Genomic DNA, 25,683 nt, shown 5'->3' with positions numbered 1-25,683 from the left:
GCTGTTTGTAGTGTTTCTTAATACTTAAAAGATGCAGCAAAAACCAGGGAGCAGAAGGGACTTTAACTTTCTGATGAACTTTTTTGGGGGGACAAACAGAATGTAACCAGCTGTTGAACACCATGGTTTCATCATCCAGATCACCTGAAAGAGCTGGCTGAGCGGACCCCAGAAAGGAATGCATTTTGGTTATCCTTGATTTAATCAAAAGTTTCACTTCCCAGGGTCCCTGGTGGTGGTGGTAGGGGGGAATGCAGAATTTCCTTCGAGACAGTCTACCATGTAAAGTTAATCAGAAAATGATCTGACCATAGTTATTGCACAGGACGGTCGAAAAAAAAGGGAAATTGGATCAAATGTGATTAAGTGTATGGCCACTTTGATGTGTCGCATGTTTAACATACTGGGATGAATTTAAAGCCTGATGGAAGAGTTACTTACCTTCGCTAACGATATATTTGGAAGCCACAAGAAGCAGGGGACAGTCGGAAGACTGTTCGTTCAAAAACCGGAGCCGCGGCATGAGGCCGGTGGGTGGAAGGAAAAAAAAAACACCTTCATGTGTACTGCCTAGGACATGTGAAAGTGGCAGGGCAGAGCCGAGAGCCAGGGGTGGCAGAGTGGGCTAAAGAAGGGTGATGGATTAAACCCAGATCTGTTGACTGGGTGTGAGTGTTTGATTGGTTCAGATGCTCCGTCCATCACCACCCCCTTTTGTACCGCTTTGTTCGCCATAAGTTGGCAGGGTATGCTCAGACGTGAGTCCCTTGCTCACTTTGCCACTGGATTCAAGCAAGCCTGGCTGAAGACGGCTGTAATGCCAGAAACCGGTCCTTGGAAGCTTGTTTCCGGTCCAGGGAAGGCATGGCTTGGCAGTTCGGGCTGGACTGTTCCCATGAGGCACAGGGTCAGACGGATTTGCATATGGCCATGTATGAACTGGGGTGGCAGAGTGGGCTAAAGAACGGTGAGTGATTAAACCCAGATCTGTTGACTGGGTGTGAGTGTTTGATTGGTTCAGATGCTCCGTCCATCACCAACCCCTTTTGTACCGCTTTGTTCGCCTTAAGTTGGCAGGGTATGCTCAGACGTGAGTCCCTTGCTCACTTCGCCACTGGATTCAAGCAAGCCTGGCTGAAGACGGCTGTAATACCAGAAACCGGTCCTAGGAAGCTTGTTTCCGGTCCAGGGAAGGCATGGCTTGGCAGTTCGGGCTGGACTGTTCCCATGAGGCACAGTGTCAGACGGATTTGCATATGGCCATGTCTGAACAGGGGTGGCAGAGTGGGCTAAAGAACGATGATGGATTAAACCCAGATCTGTTAACTGGGTGTGAGTGTTTGATTGGTTCAGATGCTCCGTCCATCACCACCCCCTTTTGAGCCGCTTTGTTCGCCATAAATTGGCAGGGTATGCTCAGACGTGAGTCCCTTGCTCACTTTGCCACTGGATTCAAGCAAGCATGGCTGAAGACAGCTGTAATGCCAGAAACCGGTCCTAGGAAGCTTGTTTCCGGTCCAGGGAAGGCATGGCTTGGCAGTTCGGGCTGGACTGTTCCCATGAGGCACAGGGTCAGACTGATTTGCATATGGCCATGTCTGAACTGGGGTCGCAGAGTGGGCTAAAGAACGGTGATGGATTAAGCCCAGATCTGTTGACTGGGTGTGAGTGTTTGATTGGTTCAGATGCTCCGTCCATCACCACCCCCTTTTGTACCGCTTTGTTTGCCATAAGTTGGCAGGGTATGCTCAGACGTGAGTCCCTTGCTCACTTTGCCACTGGATTCAAGGAAGCCTGGCTGAAGACAGCTGTAATGCCAGAAACCGGTCCTAGGAAGCTTGTTTCCGGTCCAGGGAAGGCATGGCTCGGCAGTTCGGGCTGGACTGTTCCCATGAGGCACAGGGTCAGACTGATTTGCATATGGCCATGTCTGAACTGGGGTGGCAGAGTGGGCTAAAGAACGGTGATGGATTAAACTCAGATCTGTTGACTGGGTGTGAGCGTTTGATTGGTTCAGATGCTCCGTCCATCACCACCCCCTTTTGTACCGCTTTGTTCGCCATAAGTTGGCAGGGAATGCTCAGACATGACTCCCTTGCTCACTTTGCCACTGGATTCAAGCAAGCCTGGCTGAAGACGGCTGTAATGCCAGAAACCGGTCCTCGGAAGCTTGTTTCCGGTCCAGGGAAGGCATGGCTTGGCAGTTCGGGCTGGACTGTTCCCATGTGGCACAGGGTCAGACTGATTTGCATATGGCCATGTCTGAACTGGGGTGGCAGAGTGGGCTAAAGAAGGGTGATGGATTAAATCCAGATCTGTTGACTGGGTGTGAGTGTTTGATTGGTTCAGATGCTCCGTCCATCACCACCCCCTTTTGTACAGCTTTGTTCGCCATAAGTTGGCAGGGAATGCTCAGACATGACTCCCTTGCTCACTTTGCCACTGGATTCAAGGAAGCCGGGCTGAAGACAGCTGTAATGCCAGAAACCGGTCCTAGGAAGCTAGTTTCCGGTCCAGGGAAGGCATGGCTTGGCAGTTCGGGCTGGACTGTTCCCATGAGGCACAGGGCCAGACTGATTTGCATATGTCCATGTCTGAACTGGGGTGGCAGAGTGGGCTAAAGAACGGAGATGGATTAAACCCAGATCTGTTGACTGGGTGTGAGTGTTTGATTGGTTCAGATGCTCCGTCCATCACCACCCCCTTTTGTACCTAGTGCCAACAGAGACAGAGGAGCCACCATGTGAGTAAAAGCTCAGGAGGTAGGCATGCAGTCAAATGAATTTAACAGCACCATTGTGAGTCGATAACCTGCAAGGCTATGAACACACAGAGTACTTTATTCCGAAGGAAAGAGTAAGCAAGAATGTAGAAAACACCAAGGCAAAAAAGACGAGCACCCCAGTGGCGTGTAGAATCCACGATATACACACAAGAGACAGGAATGTCAACACACCTACGTGGAGTGACAAATTCTAAATAGGAGAGTAATGCAAGCGGCACCACGGCACCAGTGTGCTGCATAACAGGTCCCTGCAGGGGAAGAATCCTGGTCTCCCGTGAGACAGCGGAAACATAGACCACAAGATTGCCCATAAAGGCTAGAAAGAAGGCACAGACAGAAGCCTGGCGCCAAAAGCCAACACTGCCAAAGACCAACACCGCCTCCCAAAATGGAGAACGTTGAGAAGAATACACAGACAGTAATGCCACCTAAAGAAGCACCTGTGCCATAATGGGAGCAAGAACTCACACCCAGAAAACATCAGGGGTGGAGCACAGATCCAGAGGCAGAAAGGCATAGACCAGAGCCACTACTTGAAAACTAGGAATATGCAAAGGACAGGAAGGGCCAAACCGGACCCAGTGTCCTGCAAGAAGCCATCAACTGGAGATCTTGCCAGGGAAGACCGCGCCCCCCCTTCCAGTGGTGCATGTCCACCAACAGACAGGTACATGTACAGCGAGGCTGTAGAAACACGCCAGGGTTACAAAACCCTCTACGGAGGCAGGGATGTATCACGGACCAACCGTAGACAACCAATGATAGCCCTTGGGGAGAAACCAATCCTATGGAACTCACCAGAGGAGACATCCTATAACAGTAGGAAGATTCTGCTTGCACCAAAGTACCTGGGCAAAGAAGAGTAGCAATATGATTGCCAACAAATACCCCACATAGGGTAAGGCTCAACCCCACAAAAAGAAGGCTCCCTATTGAGACATGCTTGTAGGCAGAGGCTCAAAAGAAAGGTAAACACAGCTTAACCAGCTGTACCAGAATAAGCAAACAACACGGCAGAGCAGCCACACAACCCAGAGTGTCAGCAGCCCAAAATGGGTAACAGAAAAGAGACATATACAGGAGGCGCATGACCGAATCAGCATGGGGGTCAAAAAGATTTACCCTATTTAACGGTATATCTGTAAGCCGCACCTGAACATGCTTTGGGAAAACACCATCATGCAACAACGCTTGCGGCGTATGGCAACCGATCTGGCCATAGTATGACCCACAGAGTCCGTGGCATCCATGGCAGACCAAACTGAAAAGTGCACCATATCATGGCCATCACTGAAGAGGCGGGCCAGATCAGCACAAGAGATCCACGGCAAGGGGAGGAGTCGGTCAACAGCGTACCAAAGGGCAAATGTAGACAGACCAAAGACACACAATTTGTTGAGGGATCGGAGTCCTGAGTTGGCAGATGCAGCAGTCAAGATAAGTGCTGGTTCTATCTGGAGATGGAATATTGCATTATTGATGGTTTATTATGAATTTTTGATTGTTTAGCCATGGTTTGATTGTATATTGATATCTATCAGCCGGATTTACACACTGCTGTTGATCCTTTTAGGTCTCCCGACCATTGGCCACATGAGTTGTGGTGACGCGTCCATGCTTTATCCACTGGGGCCTTGAACCTGCTGTCCTGCAAAACAGACTGACTGCCCAGGTGATCCTACTGTTCGGAGCAGGAGTTGGGGGCAGGACTGCACCATGGCAGCGGTTTTGCCAATGAGCACAAGCCTCTTTTTATGGCTATACCGTGAGGGTGCATGCGCTCAGCAACTCTGTGTTTAACAATGCGGTGACACACTGCAGCTTGTGTTCGCTACAAAACTAACCAGAACACGCCTACGGTGAGATCACTGCTGATTGTTAAGATTGGCCTATTATTTTTTTGCCCCTATTAATGCCCTTGCTGACTTATGGAACAATGGTTGTAATAATTAATATTGAGAGAATATCCAAGGATCCAAAATTAACTCCCTCCATACTATAACTTAACCTAACAGCAAGTTTTCTCTGGGGTTGGGCCCCTCTTTTACTTTGTTAGGTTTAATAGTAATACAGTGAGGATGCCTCGAACCCTGACAATCCTTCTAAGATTGTCTCTGACACTAGGCCTTCTAATGCTAAAGCTAAATCAAAAAAGATAGCCAGATAGGGAGGGACCAAAGAAAAATTATTGAAAACCTACCTTTCCGACAAACTCCATAAGGCACATTGGGGGTCATGATTCCCAGTTCAATTGGATGAAAAGGATAATGACTCTACCCATTCAGACACTTCTCAAGAGACACTTTTCTCTGGCAATGGTAAATGTAAAGCCCAAATAGTTATTAACATACCAAAAGCCGAACCAGTGCCACTGACATTTGACTTGTAGGTTATTAGCACTGGACTGGACACAGGCATCAGAGGTGTCTGAGTATGTGTTGGCCAGACTGCTGATAGGCTTTGAAAAAGGTGTTTAATCTCCAGAAGAAGGAACGTCCTAGACCAGTGCTACCGTGGAGGACACGCCGAAGTTGATCCCAGCATGATCACCATCTTGAAGAAGCTTTCTAGGAACCCAAAGAAGGGTTTTGTTGGGTCCTGGAGGGCATGCCAGAACTCGATTTATCAGGTCTTTTGACCAAAATATGCATACCAAGTGTAAGAATGTGCCCCTTTTTGACATTGTAAATTATGTTATTTTGACTAAAAGTGCACTGGGTTCCTGCTAACCATATCCCCAGTGTCAGATCTCTTTCCCAAAACTGTACAATTGTTCCCCCAATTGGCAAAACCATTAGCACCCTCTATAAGTCCAAAGGCAAGGTGCTGAATATTACATGTGAGGGCATAGCTGCATGAGCAGATATGCCCCTGTGCCGGTCAGTCCAATTAGTGCCAGTGCAAGTGGAAAAGGAATCTAATTTAAAACATGTGCTGGACAATGGTGAAAATGAGTTCACCAGCCACTTGATGGCTTCACTGAAAAAAGGGATGTTTGGTATCAAACATCTCGTATTGGTAAACCCACACTGATGCCAATGTTGGATCTACTAATGCTTGCACACAGAGGGCACCTTAGTGATGCACCCTAAAAACGTACAGGCCTCTGGTGTGCTTGCTGACTGGTTTCTGCCAGATTGCCACCCGAGACGCTGTTCAGACCTGCTAGAGTGAGAGCCTTTACTCTCAGGAGAACCAGAGCAAAAGCCTGCCCGGGAAAAGGGTGCAACACCCCTTCCCACAGGATGACCTGATTAGTCTACTTGGGCCGGCGAGCTTCAAAGACTTCGCCTTTGGGGTGAGAATCTGGCTCCCCTCAAAGGAGAGGAAACTACTACCCCATCCAGAGCCCCCTTGGCAACTGGACAGGTGGGAAAATTAGCTACTCAGTTAGGCGTGCTACCGCCAGGCTAGTACCACCCCTGAGGTGGGCTACAGTGAGGTGGACGTGATTTTTCAGAAAAGCCATCTTTGTGATGGCATACATAGGAATTCTGAGACAGGGTTATGCCCACTTCCCACAGGAAGTAGTCATATAGGGGATGTAGTGACTCCAAGGCTCAGTAGCCCATTGGCTACTACCCTACACTCCCCAACGCCCTCAGATTCAGTATTTAGGTGAGTCCCTGGCACCAGAAAATCAGATTCTGATGACCTAAGAAGACAGAGGACACAGAAAAGCCACAAAAGCAGAGAGAAGAGAAGAAGCAGCTGGCCTGGTATCAATCCTGCCGGCCTGTCCGTATCTCTAATCAAAAACTGTGTCAAAGTCGACTAGTCCTGCAGCTATTGACTCCAGCAACCTGGGAGGACTGCCTGCCTTCGAAAAAGCTTCTGTGAACAGCGGACCTGATCTTAAGAAACTCCAAAAGAGAAGACTCTGAGGCCTCCGGATCCGACAAAACTGGACACCCGAAGCAACCACCGCAAAAGTCGCTTCTGGCACGAGTTGAAGTGGGCCACCGGTATCAACATTGCCCCCCAGCCCTCCACAGGTTGAGTTCACCATGGTTTCACCCCTCCTTTACTCCACAATGTCACCTGCAGCCTCTGCATGCAGGCCACCTCCACCTAGACTGCTCCAGTAAGAAAAAAACCTGACGCCTACGGACACCTCTGCACCCGTTGCCCCTGGGCCTTGGAGAAGAGAACCCAAGGTGTCCCCCATTCCCAAGCGTCGCAAGGCCTGAGCCAAATGGCTGATTCAGCCAGATTGGCTTGCTAGGCAGAGCCTGCATTCTCTTTTTACAGTGACCGATCCCCACTCAAACGCATTGGAGGCCCGACGCTGATTTGAACCCTGCACCCGGCTGCCCCCGTGTGGCTGGTGCTGCACTAGCCCACTACTCACCTTAACTCCTGGAGATTGGTCCCGTTAGTCGACGAAATGTACCTGTTTGCAGAACTTGTTCTTCATTGCAACGTAAAAAGAATTTATATTTAAAAACTTACTTACCTAAACTATTTTCTCTGATGCCTAAACACCTATAAAGATACTTGTTATTTTTATAAATGGGTGTGGATCTCCTTTGGGAGTCATGTTGTCATTTATTAATCATTGTGTTTATTTGCAAAACTCTTGCACTTCTATGTGTTAAGCCTAAGGCTGCTCGACCACACTACCCCCTGTCACTAAAAAAAGGTTTTTCAATCTGGTCTTTTTGGGAGGGACGGAAAATATTCAGGACTATTGCCCTTTTAGGGTTTCCAGAGAGGTTTGCTCACCCGGAGACATGGGATATGCTCCGAGGGCCCAAGAGGGTGATCTTTCTTTCTGAATTGAAACAGAGGTGGTAATGGTCGCTATACAAGAGGAAGCTACATAGGATCATCGGCTGGAAGTTCAGGATTCACCTTCACAGGTACACATTATTCCTCTGTCAAGTGGGTTTATGGGACCAGAGTGCAACATTTCTTAAACAACTGGCAAGATTTAGCACAAAGACTCGAGTGCTAGAAACAGTTCATGGTCTAAAACTCAAGTCTTCACTACAGTCTGGTGCAACAGGAAACTTCCAGGCAACTCAATTATTCCCTTCGAGAACAGAGGTTTATAGACCAGAAGATTCAGAACTTAGTGTACAAAATAGCGATATGCATTTCAGAACTCCACTGCCCAACCCAGAGGTTTTTCCAGCAATATTTTTCTGGAAAAAGGGAGGAAATTACAGGTGGTTAATATTAAACTTTGAAGAGTTCAATGGTTGGATTTGGTGGAGACACTGCAAGATGGGCTGTATCCATCTTCTGACGGATTTACTAAAGCAAAATGAATGGATGGTCAGATTGGATCTCAAGGTTGCCTATCTGACCACTCTGATTTTAAAGCAGCAGGGACAAATCCTCTTCTTTCAGTGCAGGGATCAGTGGGACGATCTCCTCGTCCTTGCCTTTGGCCTCTCATCGGCACTGTGATGTTTCTCCAAGTTAATGAAGCTGGTGGTCAACGCGCTGTGAGCCATAAGTGTATGCATGATAGCTTACTTGGACGAGCTTATCATTCTAGGTCAAGAACAGTCCACTGTGAGACTGCACATCTTGGACAGTTCATGAGCTACAGGAGTTGGGCTTCGTGAACAATGTTGTGAAAAATGATAGTGCTTCCAATGTAGAATATAGAATTCTTAGGTTTTCAAGTGAATTCAGTATGGGGTCAAGTGCAGCTTCCCATACTGATTATTTGGATACTAAAAAAAAAAGATACCGTCAACAGTGACCAAACAGATTTTGTCACTGAGATCGTTTAACCAGGGTTATGAGTTTGTTGGCCTCACCAATCTAAGCAACCTTCCTGGGCCATCTTAATTACAGGGTTTTGCAAAGCTTGAAGGTATATTTGCGCTGTGGCCTGTCATATGCTAATCAGGTGAGTTCATCAGATGAGTTCATCAATAGAGGTCACTAGCTATCCAGGTGATGGGGGCCATAGTAAGCTGTCAGCCAGTGGTCATTTTTTAATCAGACGCCAGTAAGTTGGCCTTGGGAGCAAGATGTGGCCCAGTCTTCACGGGCAGCAAAACTGCACATCTAAATCAACTGTATGGAAATCTTAGCAGGTTCATTTGCCATCAAAACATTGTCACATTGCCACCTCAGGAATTGCACTGTTGCATTCTCTTGAGGAGGGATAATTAATCTGGTGTCTGCTACATCCACAAGTTAGGGGGAACAAGATTGAGGATGTTAGGGGTGATAACTACTGCCTTCAACACCACATTGCTGAGGTAGCTGGGTACATTTTGGGACAACAGAAGGTGGTAGCAGATTGGAAAGCCAGTTATTTAAGGAAGAACAGCGACTGGAGGCCCCATACTCACGTGTTTCAAACACTGAATTGGACGTGGTGCCCATTTTCTATGGACCTGTTAGCGTCCAGGCTGAACAAGCAACTGGAGGAATTCTTCAGTTAGAGGCCGGACCCAGTGGTAAAGGTGATTGATGTGATTCTTCGAGTTTGGAACAGGAGACGTGTTTCTCCTGTTCAGGATGATTCCGAAAGTAGCAGCTCAGATGATGAGACAACAGGAAGACTTGATTCTGGTGACTCCAACATGGAGATCCAGTCTAGGTACTGAGTCTTTTTGGAGATGTTTTGCGATCTTCCAATGGAATTCCCACTATTTCCGTAGCTGCTGACCAGATGGTTCAAACACATTCGCTGATGCAAGCGGGTCATCTGCCATTCATGGCTTGGAGGGTTTCAGAAATCATTGGCAAGGGCTGAAAAGATCTTTTCTCCATTAGAAAGGGATGTTTAATCAATACTCATAAAAGATACTTCGAGGTCTGGAAAAGATGGTGAAACGAATGGGGTACTGGTGCCTTGGATGCACTTGATAGTAAATTTATTTTCAGTGACTTAGCGTACAGGTCGGTAAATAATTTTTGTAGTGCAGGGAATACCCCAGTTGATAGTAAAGGATGTTCAACCACAGGTTTCCTATGTAAGTTAATGAGGAGAGTTTTTCTTGGCATTCTACTTTATGGCATGTAGATATGGTGTTAACGTTTTTTGAACAGTGGCTGGACAATTACTACTTAACGAAGAAACAGTTGTCGGAAACGTTAACTGTGTTGCTATGCTTGATTTCCCGCAGAAAAGTCTTGAAGGTACAAGCTCTGGATCTAAAAGGTAGAATTTTTCTCCAGAAGTTTTATTTCATGTTTCCAAAATCACTAAACCAAATTCCAGATGGATTTCTTATCCGGCTTTTCCAAATGCAAATAATTGTGTGTGGTGAGAAGCATCTGAGGATAGCACCAGAAAATTTAGATAGGATTGTAAGAGGCAGTTTGTCGTTGCTTTTCAGAAGCCCATCAGGCTGGTGCTCTCAGCAACTCTGGCCAGATGGGAATGAGGAGTTTTATCAAAAGCAGGAACTGTTAACTCTGCTTTTGGTACGCACTACACTAAAGGCGCAAAGTCCTTGAAAGCTTATTCTTTGGTTTTTAAACAGGAAGACATTATGAAGGTAGCTGACTAGTCCTCATAGTCCAAGTTTAAAATGTTTTACCATAAACGTATTTTGCATGCTGCTTCGGTAGTAGTGGAACGCTTTAAATAAGCACAGTCTGAGCTTCCGGTCCTGCTACAGAATAAAACATTTTTATAGCTACTGCGTCAACAATTTTCAATTCTGTTAAAGATAAGCAGGTGAGATGTATCCCAAGCATGTACAAATATTGCATTTACTGCATTGTGACGATGGAATCATTTTCAATAAAAAATGTTTGATTGCCCCCCGCATTCATTTTGTTGTATGTGGACAACGGCTATACATTTGGATGGAAACAGCAATTACATCCGAGTACCTATATTAGAAAACGAACAGAAAGATGCAAGAGTAATGTCACACCGGTGACTGTGATTGGACTAGATGGATGACTTCCTCCAGGATATGGCAAGTTCTGCAAGGTTTGTGTAGGCAAGTGAGTTATGTGGCATGGTTGCGAGACCTCACCATATAATAATGTCACAATCTTTATCAAGTCCAGTTAGATTTCTTTAATAAAACCCTTAGCTCATTACTGGTTAGCTGTAGCACAGAGCTGTCAGACTTAATCAGAAGAACAAGCATAAAGCATTTAGAAGTACCATAACAGTCAATAAGTAAGAAAGTCAAAAAATCCCACACCAATTTATAAAAAATACATAGCATTTTTAATCTTAAAATAGACACCAAAAGAACAATGCGGATATCCTGGGGCCACTCTGGTATCCTCAGGCATCCGGGGTCGTCTCCGGCTTCAGGACTCAATATCCCGTGATGCATCAGAGGAGTCTTATGCAGGGCCAGTCACCATTGGTCAACTGGTTAGAGCAGCCTCAGCGGTTGCTTACAAGTAAGCAAACCTTTTTTTGGGGGGCGGAATCAGGGTCCACTTCAGCTACAGGTCTCACAGAGGTGGAGACACGTCTGGAAGGTCAGGACTCAGTCATTGAGCAGGCCCTTCAGGGTCCAACGCAGTGAGGCAATCCTGTGGGAGCTGGGCTCTCTGGTGGTGCAGGCACAGTCCTCTTTACGGGTCTCTCGGGTGCAGCAGATGTAGTCCAGTCTTTTGTGTAGCCTCTTTTTGCTGGGTCCAGGGAGCAGCAGCGCAGTCCTGACTTCTTTCCAGTCCAGTAGTAATCTGAGGACTGTGTCTGTAATGCCACTTTCATACTATCCTCACGTTTGTGGAAGGGGAGGACTAACTAGCCAACTGGGGAAATAGTTCCTACAAGGCAAGCCATAACACTTTACAACACTTCCTGGGGGGTCTGGCCACCAAACAAATCCAGGATTCCCCTCTCTACCCAAATCCAAGTTCGTGCAAGCCTTCTTGCCATCTGAAGAGCCCTGGGCACACCCCTGGGGTATAGTCAGCATAATGAACCACTACTCCTGGAAAAACGGTTCTGCAATTGTTTTCCCCCTCTGGAGGAGATTCCAGTCAGTCTGCCTACACACCAGGAGGTGCCCTGTCGAGGTGTGATCACCTGCTTCACTAAGGCGATAGCCTGTCTGAAGATGGGCCATCTGTGTCCGCCGTCTGGTAGTCACATCTTCTCCCACCATCAACTCTTTTTTCCCTCTTCCTATGACCACTTTGCAATTCCTAGCTGTGGAGGCTGTTGGGGGGGTGCAAACTGCTGCAGACAGACAGGAAACACCACCAGAGATAGAACCATGACAGTATGGAAGGTTACGATGAGGGATGTAGTCTGTATGTTTAAATGTTTTCAATTGTGGCTGCTGTGATTTTTAGTAAAGATGTGAAAAGCATAATCCTCGCCTGTGTATCTTTAATAGAACTGACATTTTTAGATGAAATAGCCAGCATTTTTTTTTTTTATTGTGGATTCAAAAAACACTTTCCTTTCTTTCTGTGACACAGCCAAACTGATGAAATAATTGGAGCATGCAGATACCACATAAATTGAAGTTTTATGTTAACTAAACCCTAAGTAGAAAGGGTTAAACCTCTGCAGGGAAATACAACTCACTTAAACAGACCTGCAGGTTAAATCTGAAAAAGAAAATTAATTTTTTTTTTGAGCTCCTGCTCTTAATTTGAATGAAGCCGAAAAACACTTTCCTGTAACTCAGCATGTCTTTGACATATCCTCTATTTGTCTGTAGATAAGTCTTTGTATTAATAAGTCATCCGGTATAATTACCTTTTTGAAGTACACTGTACATACATAGTCCATCCCTCTGGTATGGGCGGGCCAACTTGACCCACTACTCAAGTTTGCAGGATAGCAGTAGTAATGTGTTGTGCGAAGAGTAATGCACATGGCAACAAGCCCTGGTCATATGAATGGAAGTAGCCTTCTTAACATAAGCCTGACTAAGATAACCTTTCATTAATTGTATCCTTTTAAAGCTGTCTTACTAATTATACTTATCTCAATGCATACAAAAAATAAGCAGGATGTTATCACTTAATGTAATGTAATAAGAGACACACTTCTGACTTCATTATAGACATACACCTATGTCTTTAATAGAGAAGCCATGGGCTAAAGCTAAAAGAACAATTGATGGACAGAATGCAGAACAATGTCATACATTCACCCCAGTACAGAGATCTGGGCCTAAATCCATAGTCGTTTTGCTCACCATGCCATTCCAATTTGGGACCCAGCCATATGCAAATCAATCTTGACCCTGCGCCCAATGGGAACAGTCCAGGCCAAACTGCCGGGCCAGGTCCTCCCTGGACTGGAAACAAGCATACTAGGACCGGTTTCGGGCTTTCAGCCTCCTCAGCCAGGATAGCTTGACTCCAGTGGCATGGAGAGCACGGGACCCACTGCTTGGCATACCCGTCCAACTCGGGGTGACAAATGCAAAAAGAACATTTGATGGACAGAATGAAGAACAATTTCATACAATCAACCCAGTACAGAGATCTGGCCTAAATCCATTGTTTTTTTGCTCACCATGTCATTCCAGTTTGGACTCAGCCATATGCAAATCAGTCGTGACCTTGAACCCAATGGGAACAGGCCAGGCCAGGTCCTCCCAGGACTGGAAACAAGCATCCTATGGCCGGTTCGGGCTTTCAGCCCTCATCAGCCAGGATAGCTTGACTCCAGTGGCATGGAGAGCACGGTCATTAACACATTTGGAGGCAATGTTTGATTAATGTTCACACCCCCTATAAAAGTAATATCACATTTGAAGATGGAGAAGTGTGGCTCACCGGTTAGAGCGGCAGACTCTGAAGCAGAGATTGGGCCCGGGACCAGGGTTCAAGTCCCGACGCGGCAGGGTCTTGGGCTCAATGTCCGAGGACTCGATAATTCTCGCCTCGACGCCTACTCTAATCATGGATCCCACGCTGCAACTCTGGGCAATAGCTTGCTTAATCTCCACAACGGCCCCTACAACACTGGGATGCCTGGCTTCACCTTGGGGGTGCCCAGGAGGGGCATCTCACTGGGAGAGCCAGGAAGGGTTCCACAGCGTTATACAGCGCCGGGACGCCCCGTTGGGGCAGCTGTGCGCTTTACAAAATACACTACATTTACAAGATGACTAGTCAATCATTTTTTATTTTTAAACACAGATTGAACAACATAAAGTAATGCGGGTGAACAAATTGAACACAAAATATTAAACCTTTAATTCATACAGTAGATACTTTCCCTCTTTGTCGCACCCTCTGAACTGCCATCTTGCACCCCCTTGGTGTGCGAGCACCCCAGGATGGGAACCCCTCCTCAGGTCTCTGAACGTGGTAACATTTAAAGGTGGGTCAGGAGCGCTTACTACCCCTGACGTGGCGTCGAAGCGCTTTTTAGGCGAGTAGCACGCTACTTCAGGACCCATAGAGGATTAGTGTTGAATTAGTATAGTAAAAACATGCAAGTAAATGTAACTTATTTAAGTTTAGTCACTGTTAAAAGTGGTAAAATTACCATGTACCGTAATGTATACATGTGAGATGAGACTTGGTAGTTAGGGCCTGACCATCAAGTACAAAACGCACACTGGGACCAAAATACAAAGCTGTGTCTACTTGAAACAAAACAATCCCCTGTTAACATATTTTTAATAACAGTGTACTATAAGGTTGAATAAAGCAGGTATACTACAAAATGCTTACCAGAAAACCCCATATTCATGAGAATCATGTTGACCAGCTCTTTCACATGCTGCCTATTGTAAATATCCGGGACCAGTAAAATGCACCTGTAGTACTAGACAGAAAAATGTACAAGTCAATAAAAGAAAAATTTACAAGAAAAATGTACAAGTCAATAGTGTTGAAATGAACTTTGGCTTTTACTACTCAATAGTGACCCTTCCAGTTGTAGGAAAACTACTATGCCTCACGCAAGAACCAGCAAGCAAGACAATGCTTTGTAGATCTTTTTTGTACAGCTAGCTCCATTATTAACATGTGATCATTGCGCCACCTTCTGCACGATGGCAGTAACTCATGCTAACTTTAAACTACATTTAAGTGAGGCAACAGAGGTTCAACCTACAACCATCTCTAGTTCATTGCAGCCAATCCCTCGCATGCGCCCACCTCATTTCTCAAGTCGTGGTGATTTTTTTCCATAGGTTGAAACAATATGGCAGAAATTAAATTGTTTCATTTTTCGGTTAGACTAAGGCTGCTCACTAGTAACCTTCAATAACAAGCACTGCGAAGGCTCTGTGTGATGTAAGCAGGAATGGTGGGTCTGTATCTAGACCTGTGAGGTGGAAGCGTAGGACTCACAAGCAATGCAGATGACGGCAATTAATTGAGGTACTGGGACTGGAACATCCTTGCCCCCCTCTGTACCGGATGGTGAGAAACAAGGAGGACACAGAAGGAAAATACTACGGCACCATATGACATTTTGATACCAGAAAAACCTTTAATGCCCTCACAGACCAGAAAATGATAAATATGAGTAGACAGCCAGTCCCACCTACCTGCGTACTGTAATGTGACAAAAAGGTATGCTATGCAACAAATACCCAGGTTGCCAAGTGCCAGCAGGGAGCCCCTGTGATGACCACCCAAGATGCACACATCTCCACCTCATGGATTGACCTTGGACAAAACCTCGAATAACAGAGGCAGAAGCAGCGGCGGTTCCTCCTTTAGGGCGGAGGAGCATCGGCCCGCCTGCTGCGACCGCTGCAACTGCAGCAAACGCAGATTTGATGGAATGGTCAATGGACATGACCATTTCGGTGGGGTGCACTCACTGCGTCTCGTGTCGGGGCAGTGCCATTTCTGAGGCTGTTTGGCAGCAGGAATTACTTGCCTAAAGCCTGAAGTGCGCATGTCGGATTGGTCGGCTGTCCTGTGACAGCCGGCCCAACATGTGCATTTCATCTTGCATCTATGTACTAGCTGTGTGACAGCCAGGGGACTGCAGGCACAGACTCCTGGGTTGAGAGGGGGCGTTGTGTTGGCCTGCTCCAACCAATCATTGTGTTGCTCTTGTGTTGGAAACCGCATGGGAGCAGCTCCGGGTTTTCTCGTATGCTCTTCGCTTCGTGCTCCGTGATTTTCTGGGAGTGGAGTAGTGGGCTGGGCTGCCTTCCAGCCAGATGAACCGACATCAGTGAGTACTTTTTTCTATTGAGGTGGAGTGCATCAACTATACTCCGCAGTTAGGTAATTCTATGTTTATGAAACTGCTGCAACACATGGCGACAAATACTTCTTCATTCAATTAAAGCCAAATAATAGTAACTCCATGACAGTCTTGCACAGTATGGTCTTGTGCTTCTGACGCAGCCTCGAAGCGAAGCGAGTTAATGACACTTAGCTTACCGACCTTGCAGAGATGCAAGTCAATGCTGACATACAGTCACCGATTAACCTCAGCATTAAACTGAGCAATGTCATATGTCACACTTGCGCAGACGTGGGACCATGCGCAGCCTTCCTCCAGAGCCTCTGCCAGGGCCCAGGTGGAATTTGCCCTGGCCATAGCCCAGGGTTGCATCAAGAGGCGGCCAAGCAAGAGTGTGTATTTCAGTTCTACATTATTTTGTTTTTTGTGATGTTTTATATAGTGTAAACTCTACCCGAAGGTATCAGAGCGCTTTGCGTGAGCACCAGTTGCGTTACAGACGGGGAGGTTAAGTGATTTGCCCAGAATCACAGCATGTTGAGTTTCCCTGCCGAGTCTTGAACCCGGTTCCCCAGCTTCAAGGCCGGCCGCATTAGCCTTCCGCGGGAATGCGTCACAGTTTTTCTCTTAGCGCATTCCTTGCCACGGTTATTACGCCACGTGGGACCCGTGTCTGCTACATATGCACAGACTTGGATATTGTAATTCAGTGCCAGTGTTTGAGGCCTGTGTGTATGTGTGTTGATCAGCACGTCTAGGTTTATCGACCATGGATTCCGCACCCTTCCTGTAACAGAACCGTACACACCTTTTCACCTAAGACAGTGATGCAAAGAAGCAGTGTAGGCAGGAGCGACTGGAGACTTTTGAAAGTAGTAGATTTGTTGAGAACAGCACCCTGATGCCCTTGGGACAGGTTCACACTACTGAAAAACTGACAATAAAGGTTCTATGCAACTTAGCTTTCCATTGGTCTTCAACAATATATCAAAGAGCAGAAATATATATATTTTTAAAGGAAACAAAACAAGCAGTAAGCGTATGCATGTGAGTAGGAAAACATTATTTCAGTTATCGTGCATCTTCAAAGCAATTGCACACCATGTACTGCTGTTTCATGAGGCACCTACGCAAGAAATGAATGATAAGCTGCAAATCTTTGACCCCTTAGATTTGTCACAGGGTCACAACTTGATGTTTCAGATAGCCCATCTTCCGCCTGCCCTCCGTCCCCACACTGAATTCTGACATCGTGTACAACAGAGAGGTTTCAGCAGTGGGGCGGACCAGTGTCAATCTTGGGGGAGGTGCTGCATAGCTGGGCATGGCATGTGGCAAGATGGAGATGGATGAGCAGCCACGAGGGCATGGGCTGTAAGGTCAATGATTCAAGGTTCAGGAGTGTGGGAGGATCATTCGGTCACACAGCTATAAGGTCAGCAGGCTGCCGCTTGAGTCGAACACCTACTCGAGCATTTTTGTAAATATTGGACTAGAAAGAATTATCAAACTGCAAGATAAATCCGACCAGTTTTAGTGTGTTTGTATCCAGGTTAGCAATATCAAATATAACTTTGGGTTTGTCATCAATATATATTGCCACTGCCAGAAGTATAACTACTATTAAGTGTAAAAACAAAATGTATGTCAAAGAAAGAAGGTACCATTCCAAGAAAGCAGTTACATTCAGCCATAGCTGCCTTAACATATGCATTTCATGTATAACTCTATATTTCAGCTACAACCTTTAACTCTGTCAGCTTGAGCTTGCCAAAAATATGGGCCTTGCAATCTGTGAGGGCTAAGGTGCCAGGAGCTCATAGATTTATGATAATAGCAGGAAGGACTCTCTGAAATGGTTTTAGAGCGAGAATCTATCATAGGATTTTGGTACAAACAAAAAATACTTTTCCTCTCTTAGACCAAGCACTAGAGCTAGAAGTAAATCAGATTTGAATCCCCAAACCAAAAGAAGAGGTTTAGCAGTTTCAGAAAGTTATGTTGCACCTCACCTGAGCGGTCTGAGTTTGTAGGACCTGCTTGGCATCTTCCAGACCTTTAAACCCATAAGAGTTTGCGAATATGAAGGTAATTACAACTATACTTTTATCTTGGAACAGTAGTTTCTTATATGGGCACAGATAACGCCCTGAAAGTCATAGGCTAGACTGGCATGTTAGAAGGTGATCTCATGTACCGTTGAGGTGGGCAAGTCACTGAAATCTCGAGCCAAACGCTCAGCTTAAGGTCATTGTGTAACATCGAGCCTAAAATGAGCAAAAAACTTTCATGTGGCTTCTATCTGCCTCCCATGCTCTACCCTGATGGACAAAGAGTTAAAATATAACCATTCACATTTGAGGTTTAAGTGAGAGACAAATAGAAAACTATTTAGTGGCTGGTTTGTACAAAGTGAAACCAGAAAACCAGGGTTTAAACCTGGCTTCCCGCTTAACCTAATTTTGTAATCTCAGGCAAATATTTTATTCGCGGATCTTCCTTTTACTTCACATGAAATCACCTTAAGATACGCATGGGTAATGTTGCACTATTTTTAAGAATGAGCGCCACATACAGAGGGGGTTCACATGACTACTGACTTGTCTAATTGCTCAATAATGGCACTGTCACGAGGGTGGGGGTGGGACCGGGGAAAGGTATGGTTCTAAGTTCATATTTAAAATCTACCACTTTTAATAAGTACCTCTCAGTGCGGTGATAGAAAGTATTAAGGTCAAAACTTTTGCATATAAAGGAAATACAGGTTTGAATTTAGAAGAGGCTTGATCATCTTTTTTGTGGTGTTTATCAGATACATAGCAAACATTTTCAGGGATCGGCTCATGCATGGACCCTTGGCTCTGCTCCCCTGTTAATTGGCTCACCCACCTCTAATAGCCCGCATCTTCAATTTAGGATCAGAAAATTTGGACAAGCGGCATGCGGCTTAACATTTCACTAGCACCCCCACCTCTGATTGTGCAGCTGTGTTTCAACACACAGGAAGGCAGAACATTAATGCAGTGGTGAGAGGGAGTGCCTCTTGGCACTCTGTGAAGGGGAGGATGGCCATGAGAGTGGGAACCAGGGTAAAGCTAGTTAGTGATCGAGAGAGAGAGGGGGAGATAGAGAGAGAAGGAAGGAAAGAGTGCTCTAGGGAGACTGGACAGACAAAACAAGACAATATGAGAATAAAAACTAACTTGGCCTGTACAGATAATGTTTCATTTAAAAAATACGCAAAGCATGTAACAATAACAGTCGATAAGTAACTAACTGGACTAAGCCACTTTAACCTAACCTCTTTTTTTTTTCCTAACTCAATGTTGTCCCATACACTGCCCCTTCTCACAGCCCAAGTCGCTCAGGGGACAGCTTGAAGTCTGTTAGTACGTTGTTGGTGACGGTCTTGTAAAAGTGACCATTGCAGACCTGGAATAACAATCCTACTCGCCTGCAATGGACGGGAAGTCTAAGGGTGGGGGCGAGGCTTGAAGAGTGGCAGGCGCAGATATTTTCCTTTGCTCTGTTGAGTAAACAATGTAGGACTGGACTCCAGACTGTCCAAATTAATGCACGAGTGAGAGCACTGCTGAATGCAATACAGAAATTAAATATAGTTTTAATAACTGGGAGGAGCCAGAGCCTCAAAAAATGCTCTTAAAGGGCAAATAGAAGCCTAAAAACCAGGTCCCCATAAAATGATTTTTTTCCTGCACAGATGGGAAAAATATCACCCCTTTGTGCGGGAAATAGCCCAAAATGGAAACACTGGTTCTACTGAAGCCTACCAGGGTGTTCTAAAGAACAACTAGGCTGCTAATAGTCTTCTTATGTTTTAAACACACTGGTCCCTAACAAGGACAATAAGAGCAGAGGGAGATAAATATGGACTCCGAATAAGTTCCGTATTTGTGCTGTCCAGCCGGACAGGATCAATTTAATATTTCAAATATTCACAAAGAATAAAGTGGGGACACAATCATTCATCCAAATAGGTATACATAAAACAAAAACAAAACAAAGGCTAAGGCAGAACGAATGCTTGTATGTCATACATTCAATAACACAAGCATAAATGTACACAACACCATTACACATGAGTAATGACAGGTAAAATAGTGTTTACGGTGTACAGAGAGTCAACGACGTTTCGATCCCTTGTAAGCAACTGTGGGATCACCATTAGGACATTGTATTACATGCCTTATTAAAATTGCTGTGGGAGGTGCTATGCCTCACACTAACTGTTCCTGGCAATAGACCGACGTAGCGTGGCCAAACGGGGACCAGTTATCACAGGGGGGGTAGAGAAAGGCCACTAGGAAAAGCGGTCCAACGAGCCGCAGAATTAGAACGGCGGTGCGATGCCATATAGCCAAAAACCGTGTGAAAGGACCGCAGCAGTGTGTCCAATTAGGGAAACAGATCGATCAGGTACTGGGTGGAGTGATTCGATGAGCAGACTATCCTGTCGAGCTGGGCCATGGGTTTACAACTGCAATATAGAGAACCGCAGCTGCGTGTCCAATGCGAGGTACCTGAGAAGGATGGTTTGATCAACCATCGAATGTGCCGGGAACATCAATTTCTGTTTCAAGACGCCCACGTTGATGCGCCCGGCATATTTGATGGTTGATCAAACTATCCTTCTCAGGTACCTCGCATTGGACAGGTGGATGTACAGCTGCAGGACGAGTTGGGTCTTTGGAAATGTCAGAACAGGAGCATACAGGCAGGGTTTGGCACCAAAGTCCACAGCTAGTCAACAGTTCTCACATCATCGGCTCTTCTTTGTCTTTTTCTCCGGACAGAAGAATCGGAGTTCCTGGTGTCAGGTGACCACCTAAATATTAAATTCTGGGGCATTAAGGAGAGTGAAGCCCCTTGGGTCAATATACCCTCTATATGAGCACTTCCTGTGGGGACTGGGCATAGCCCTGTCCCAGAGTTCCTAATACCATCAAAAATAGGATGGTGGAACCCTACTTTCATTCAGCACATCAGGTAGCCCACCATAGTGGTGTGACTAGCCTGGAGGTGCAACAAGTCTACTTCCACGGCTAATTTCCCACAAGTCATGGTGCCAAATGGCCTCACGACAGGGGGTGGCATATCCCAGGTCTGGGGGAAGATGGGCGCGTATATTAATGCATTGAAGCCCCTGGACTTGATATGCTTAATCACTAGCCATCCCGCTACTGTTTCTGGCCTCAGAGAATGTGGGTCCTTGCCTGAGGGAATCAGGAACCGGTCTGTGGTGGCAGGCTGGACGAAACCGGTCAGTCAGCACATTAGATACTGGAGGTTTTACAGGCGGCACCTGAAGGCGCCCTCTGTTGGCAAGTCACAATAAATCTAGTACTGGCAACAGTACAGATTTATTAAGACAAGGTGTTTGATCAAAAACACCATAGGTTTCAGTAAAGGCATCATGTAGCTGGGGAACTCGTAATGACCAGTGAGCAGTACATATACTTAATATGGCTTCAGTGTTCACTTGTACTATCTAGTAATTGTACTAGACAGTACAGGGCAGAGCTGTTCCTGTAGCTATGCCCTCACATATAATATAATGCACCCTGCCTTAGGGCTACAAGACCTTCTGTAGGGGTATCTTACATAAATTACATGCAGTGACTTTAGCATGGCACACAGTGAGTGTGCCATGTTGTGTTTCAACTCATGGTTTGCACCAGACAAGCAGTCTGCAATGGCAGGCTGCATGCAATTTGTATGGGGGTCCCTTAGAGTGGCATAATACATGCTGCAGGCCTTAGAGACCCTCCTTAACACCCATACCCTAGGTACCACTTACTAGGAACTTACAGAGGAGCTAAAGTGTGTGAAATTGTCATAATTAGACCATTTTACCTTGTTTTTAGGGAAAGAGCACTGGCACCTGGTTGGCAGTTGAAAACAATCAGTACCAATGGCAAAAGGTAAGGGTGACCATGACAAAAAGGGGCAATTTCATACAAGGAGAAGGTACAAAGTCTTTCTAAACAGGTAATATCAATCGCAAGGGTGAAAACTTGAATACGCTTGAGGCCGCACGCCATAATGTATAACTATGAAAAGTTTGTTTGAAGATCGAGATCGGCCATGAATTAAGTGAAGGAGGACACTAGCAATCCCAGAAATTTCGGAGTACGAACCATAAGCACTGCATCGTCAGCGTATAGCAGGGTAGGGAGTAAAGCACAATTCAACTTGGGGACATCATGTGCAATAGTGGTTAGATAGAGGCTGCGCTTGTTAATATAGAGTACACAAAGTAAGGGTGCCAAAATTCAGCCTTGCCTCACACCTCAAAAGATTTTAATCTCATTGGAAAGTTTGCCATTTGTCCCAAACCTTATTCTGGCTTTCATGTTCTAGTATAGGAAAACTAAGAAATGTACAAGTAGTTCGTCCATCCCCATGGAGAGGAGAAGTCTCCAAAGCTTTGATTGGTTCACACAGTCAAATGTTGAGGTCAAATCTATAAATTCAAGATACATTGGAGTTTGTTTAGCTATTGTGTACTTGCCAATAATTAGATTTAAGTATTATTATTGCTCGATTGTACCTATACGATTTCGAAAGCCATACTGACAGCTATATAAAATAGCGTTTTCTGGTGCCCATTCCTTACTCCTGTTATAAATAACTCTACCTAGTATTTTGACGAATGTATCATTAAGTGAGATAGGGTGATATCAACTAGGATGAGGCCAGTTAACTTTTTTTAAATATTGGGACAATGGTTGAAGTAGTCCATGAACTCTGTACCGGGAGAGAGCAAGGCTGTTGAAAATGTTAGTCAAAAGCGGTTTCCAAAACTCAATGTTACACTTTATCAGATCTTTAGGGACCCCATCTGGCCCAGGTGCCTTCTCATTAATGCTCTGTTGAACAGAGTCAACAACTTCAGGCAATGAAACCCGTAGGCCCTGATGCTTACTACCAATCATACCGGGCTGCGCGGTCATTGCTGTGGCAGAAAATAATTCTGAAAAATAAGCCACCGATGCTTCACTAGAGATGTGTCAACTAGTCAGTCACAGCATGGTTTAGGGTTCACTTGCCAGTTACAGCAGACCAGAACGACATACAATCCTTCATAGATTCTGCTTGAGCTAACTTGTACCAATGCGGAGTAATTGTTTCATTCTGTCTCTTTGCAATAACTACGTTATACTGCTTACGTAAAGCGTCTACTATGAGTGGGTACCAAGGGTTAGCAGTAAGGGCCCTGTGCAGCATTCAAATGGCTATCAATCAATCTTTATTAAACCACTTAAGTGCAGTATGTGTGGGTCTGATTGGTTTTGCAAGATATTTTTTAATGCACTACCACTAGTCAGGCCACCATTGTGGGGCACTTGCAATACCGTGGTTCATGTTAGATTCCAATACCCTGAATCTAGATTTTTTCTTGAGCCCAAAATGCACTAAAAGCCATAAACAAGTCACATTAAAAATGGGCAGTACTGAACCACCTCTGCATAAAATATTCAAATGAATATTTCCATCTGTAGATTTGTTGCATGCTGCTTTATTACAATACTAGTTAAAAAAAAACACATATTTTGAAAACGGAAACATGTATTAGCAAACAAATTCTTACCTTTAAATCTTTTAAAGGTATTTCCAAATGCTTCTGAATAGCCTGTGTCCAAATAGTCTCGAGATCGGCAAGAACTGCAGTGAGTGAGCCACCTGATCCTGAGTGAAGGTTCAATTGGCCTCTACGGACTGGGTAGTGAATATTGTAGCAGTCAGTCGGGTTAACATACAATGCCTTGAAGGAGAAAAAAAATAAATACAATATGATGATTCCACTTATCTTTCTTTGTGAAGAATACCCCAGCAAAGTAGAAGTTCTAAAACGAAATGGGTGAACATTTTCTGCAAAGTAAAAAAAAATCACTAACAAATGCTGTTTCGCACTAGCATGCTTAACATGTAAAGACTTGAATTATTCTGCCAGTGTAAATGTACAAACTAGGCTACCCAAAGTTCCAAGTTTCACTTTAAAAAACAATTATATGAAAGTTCCCTCTTACCGCAGATTCTTCTTTAACATAAGTATACACACATAAGTTTACTTTTGCATATATAAATTAATATGTGTTATACAACGGCAGCCAGACTATGAAAACAAAGTCTGGCACTTGACTGCTCTGCTGTCTTTCATTTTTATTCTTTAGCTTACTTTTTTTTTTTTACAGCACAATGTTCAAAACATACAGGAATCAAACAATGTTCTATACATCATAAAAAATGAAACGGTTTTCAGTGTTTAACTGTATGGAGAAAGAGTAATTTTCTCAATGCAATTCCCAACAGCTGAAGCAAGAATATAAATTGAAGTGTGGTTAATTATAGACATGATTAACCCTTTCAGTGCCAGGGTGGGTGCACACCTATTTAGCAATTCTGTTTTTACTCAAATTACATTCAGATCCTAAAAGGTAATTCAATTCAATTAAAGAAGTAAAAACAAGGATAAACGTTCTACAAACCTTATGACAAGTGGGCCTCCACAAACCAACTACTGACACTGGAGTGGAGGGATGGCCAAAGCAGCGACAGGCTACTCACTGTCCCTCTTAATTTCATTGCATAAGAAGCCCCCACAAGAGGCGGAATTCTTGCTTGCTGTCTTAATTTTCACTCCCAGGATCTCCTCAGAGTGCATGGCATGGCCACCACCAGCATCTTTTGTGGGTGATTACTGGTTCAGGTAGTGCGGTGCCACACCTCACCTCCTCCTCTGGAAGGGGTTGGTGGAGAATGGTCTTACCTCCTGCCACTAACTCTTGAAGGATCTTTGCTCTCTCTTTCAATCCAGTAGGGTAGTTTCCAACTTTAAAGAAGCACTAGACTAATAATACAAGCTAATGCAGTATTTGGTAATTCAATGCTTGACTTCTGTAGGCATGTATAGGACATGGTCTCAACAAGCAGGCCTTCATCTGCGCAATAACCAATCAGGTAAGTTGTGCTAAAACTTATCTGTTCCTCTCAACAGGCTAGTTTTGGGCCTCTGACATGTCACTTTCACAGGTTTTTCTTGTCAGGTGATAATTGTTCCAACATCTGGTGGCTGTGATAACCTAAGGAGTGTGTCTCATAATCACTAGTGGAATTAAAAACAATATGGAGTGCTCTATGCCTGATACCTGTGACTAAGAATCTAGACAGCTTCTGCTTGAACAAAAAGATAGTCCCTTACAAAGATCTTTGCAGGAGACGTCACTGTTCGTACAGATCAAACACGACTCTAAGAGGGCTTTACACTCAAGATTAGTCTTGCTTTACCTCAGGCCGGGGCTGGGCGCACCATTGTGACCCACTGTGTTTTTGGAGAAAACAGGAGTTACTGTGGACTATCCTATAGTTGTCTGAAGGGCTTCTGGGATCTTTTAGAGTTGGCTGAGGGTTCTTCGGACTGGCTTAATGTCAACCGCTTCTACTTCTATCTAATTTGTGTTAGAGCGAAAGCTTGCAATCCTGATCCATGTGGTGTATTTGTTCTTTTGTCAGAGGGTATCTAGTACTGCTGCCTGTGCTTGATCTATAAGCACTGGGGAGGCACACATCACAACCATTGGCTGGATGGCAATGGTTGGGGCATGCAACTGTGCATATCGTGTCTGACAAGTTATCTTTGAGTTTAGACACTCTCCACCACATATGGCCTAAATGGTCTCAGAACTCTGATGGGAACAAAAGTGACTGTCACAAAGATAAGCAAAAATGTTTTGGTGGCTCAATCTCTATCTGTTCTGGTAGAGATTTTCAGGTAGGAGGGTACAATTAGGCGATGGAG

General features: G+C 45.0%; 1 protein-coding gene across 1 annotated transcript in view; it reads right to left on the bottom strand.

Annotated features, from left to right (window-relative positions):
* The window catches only part of ACTR8 (actin related protein 8), a 151,704-nt gene that overhangs the window by 88,271 nt on the left and 37,750 nt on the right, over nucleotides 1–25,683 (bottom strand). Inside the window, exons 5-6 of the mRNA XM_078661588.1 lie at nucleotides 23,476–23,649; nucleotides 14,384–14,477 (exon numbers count right to left, since the gene is read on the bottom strand). Coding sequence (XP_078517714.1) covers nucleotides 14,384–14,477; nucleotides 23,476–23,649 — 268 coding nt within the window. The remainder of the gene's footprint in view (nucleotides 1–14,383; nucleotides 14,478–23,475; nucleotides 23,650–25,683) is intronic.

Source organism: Lissotriton helveticus, chromosome 9 (genome assembly GCF_964261635.1).
Source record: "Lissotriton helveticus chromosome 9, aLisHel1.1, whole genome shotgun sequence".
NCBI classification, from domain to species: domain Eukaryota; kingdom Metazoa; phylum Chordata; class Amphibia; order Caudata; family Salamandridae; genus Lissotriton; species Lissotriton helveticus.
This window is presented reverse-complemented; position numbering and strand designations above follow the sequence as displayed.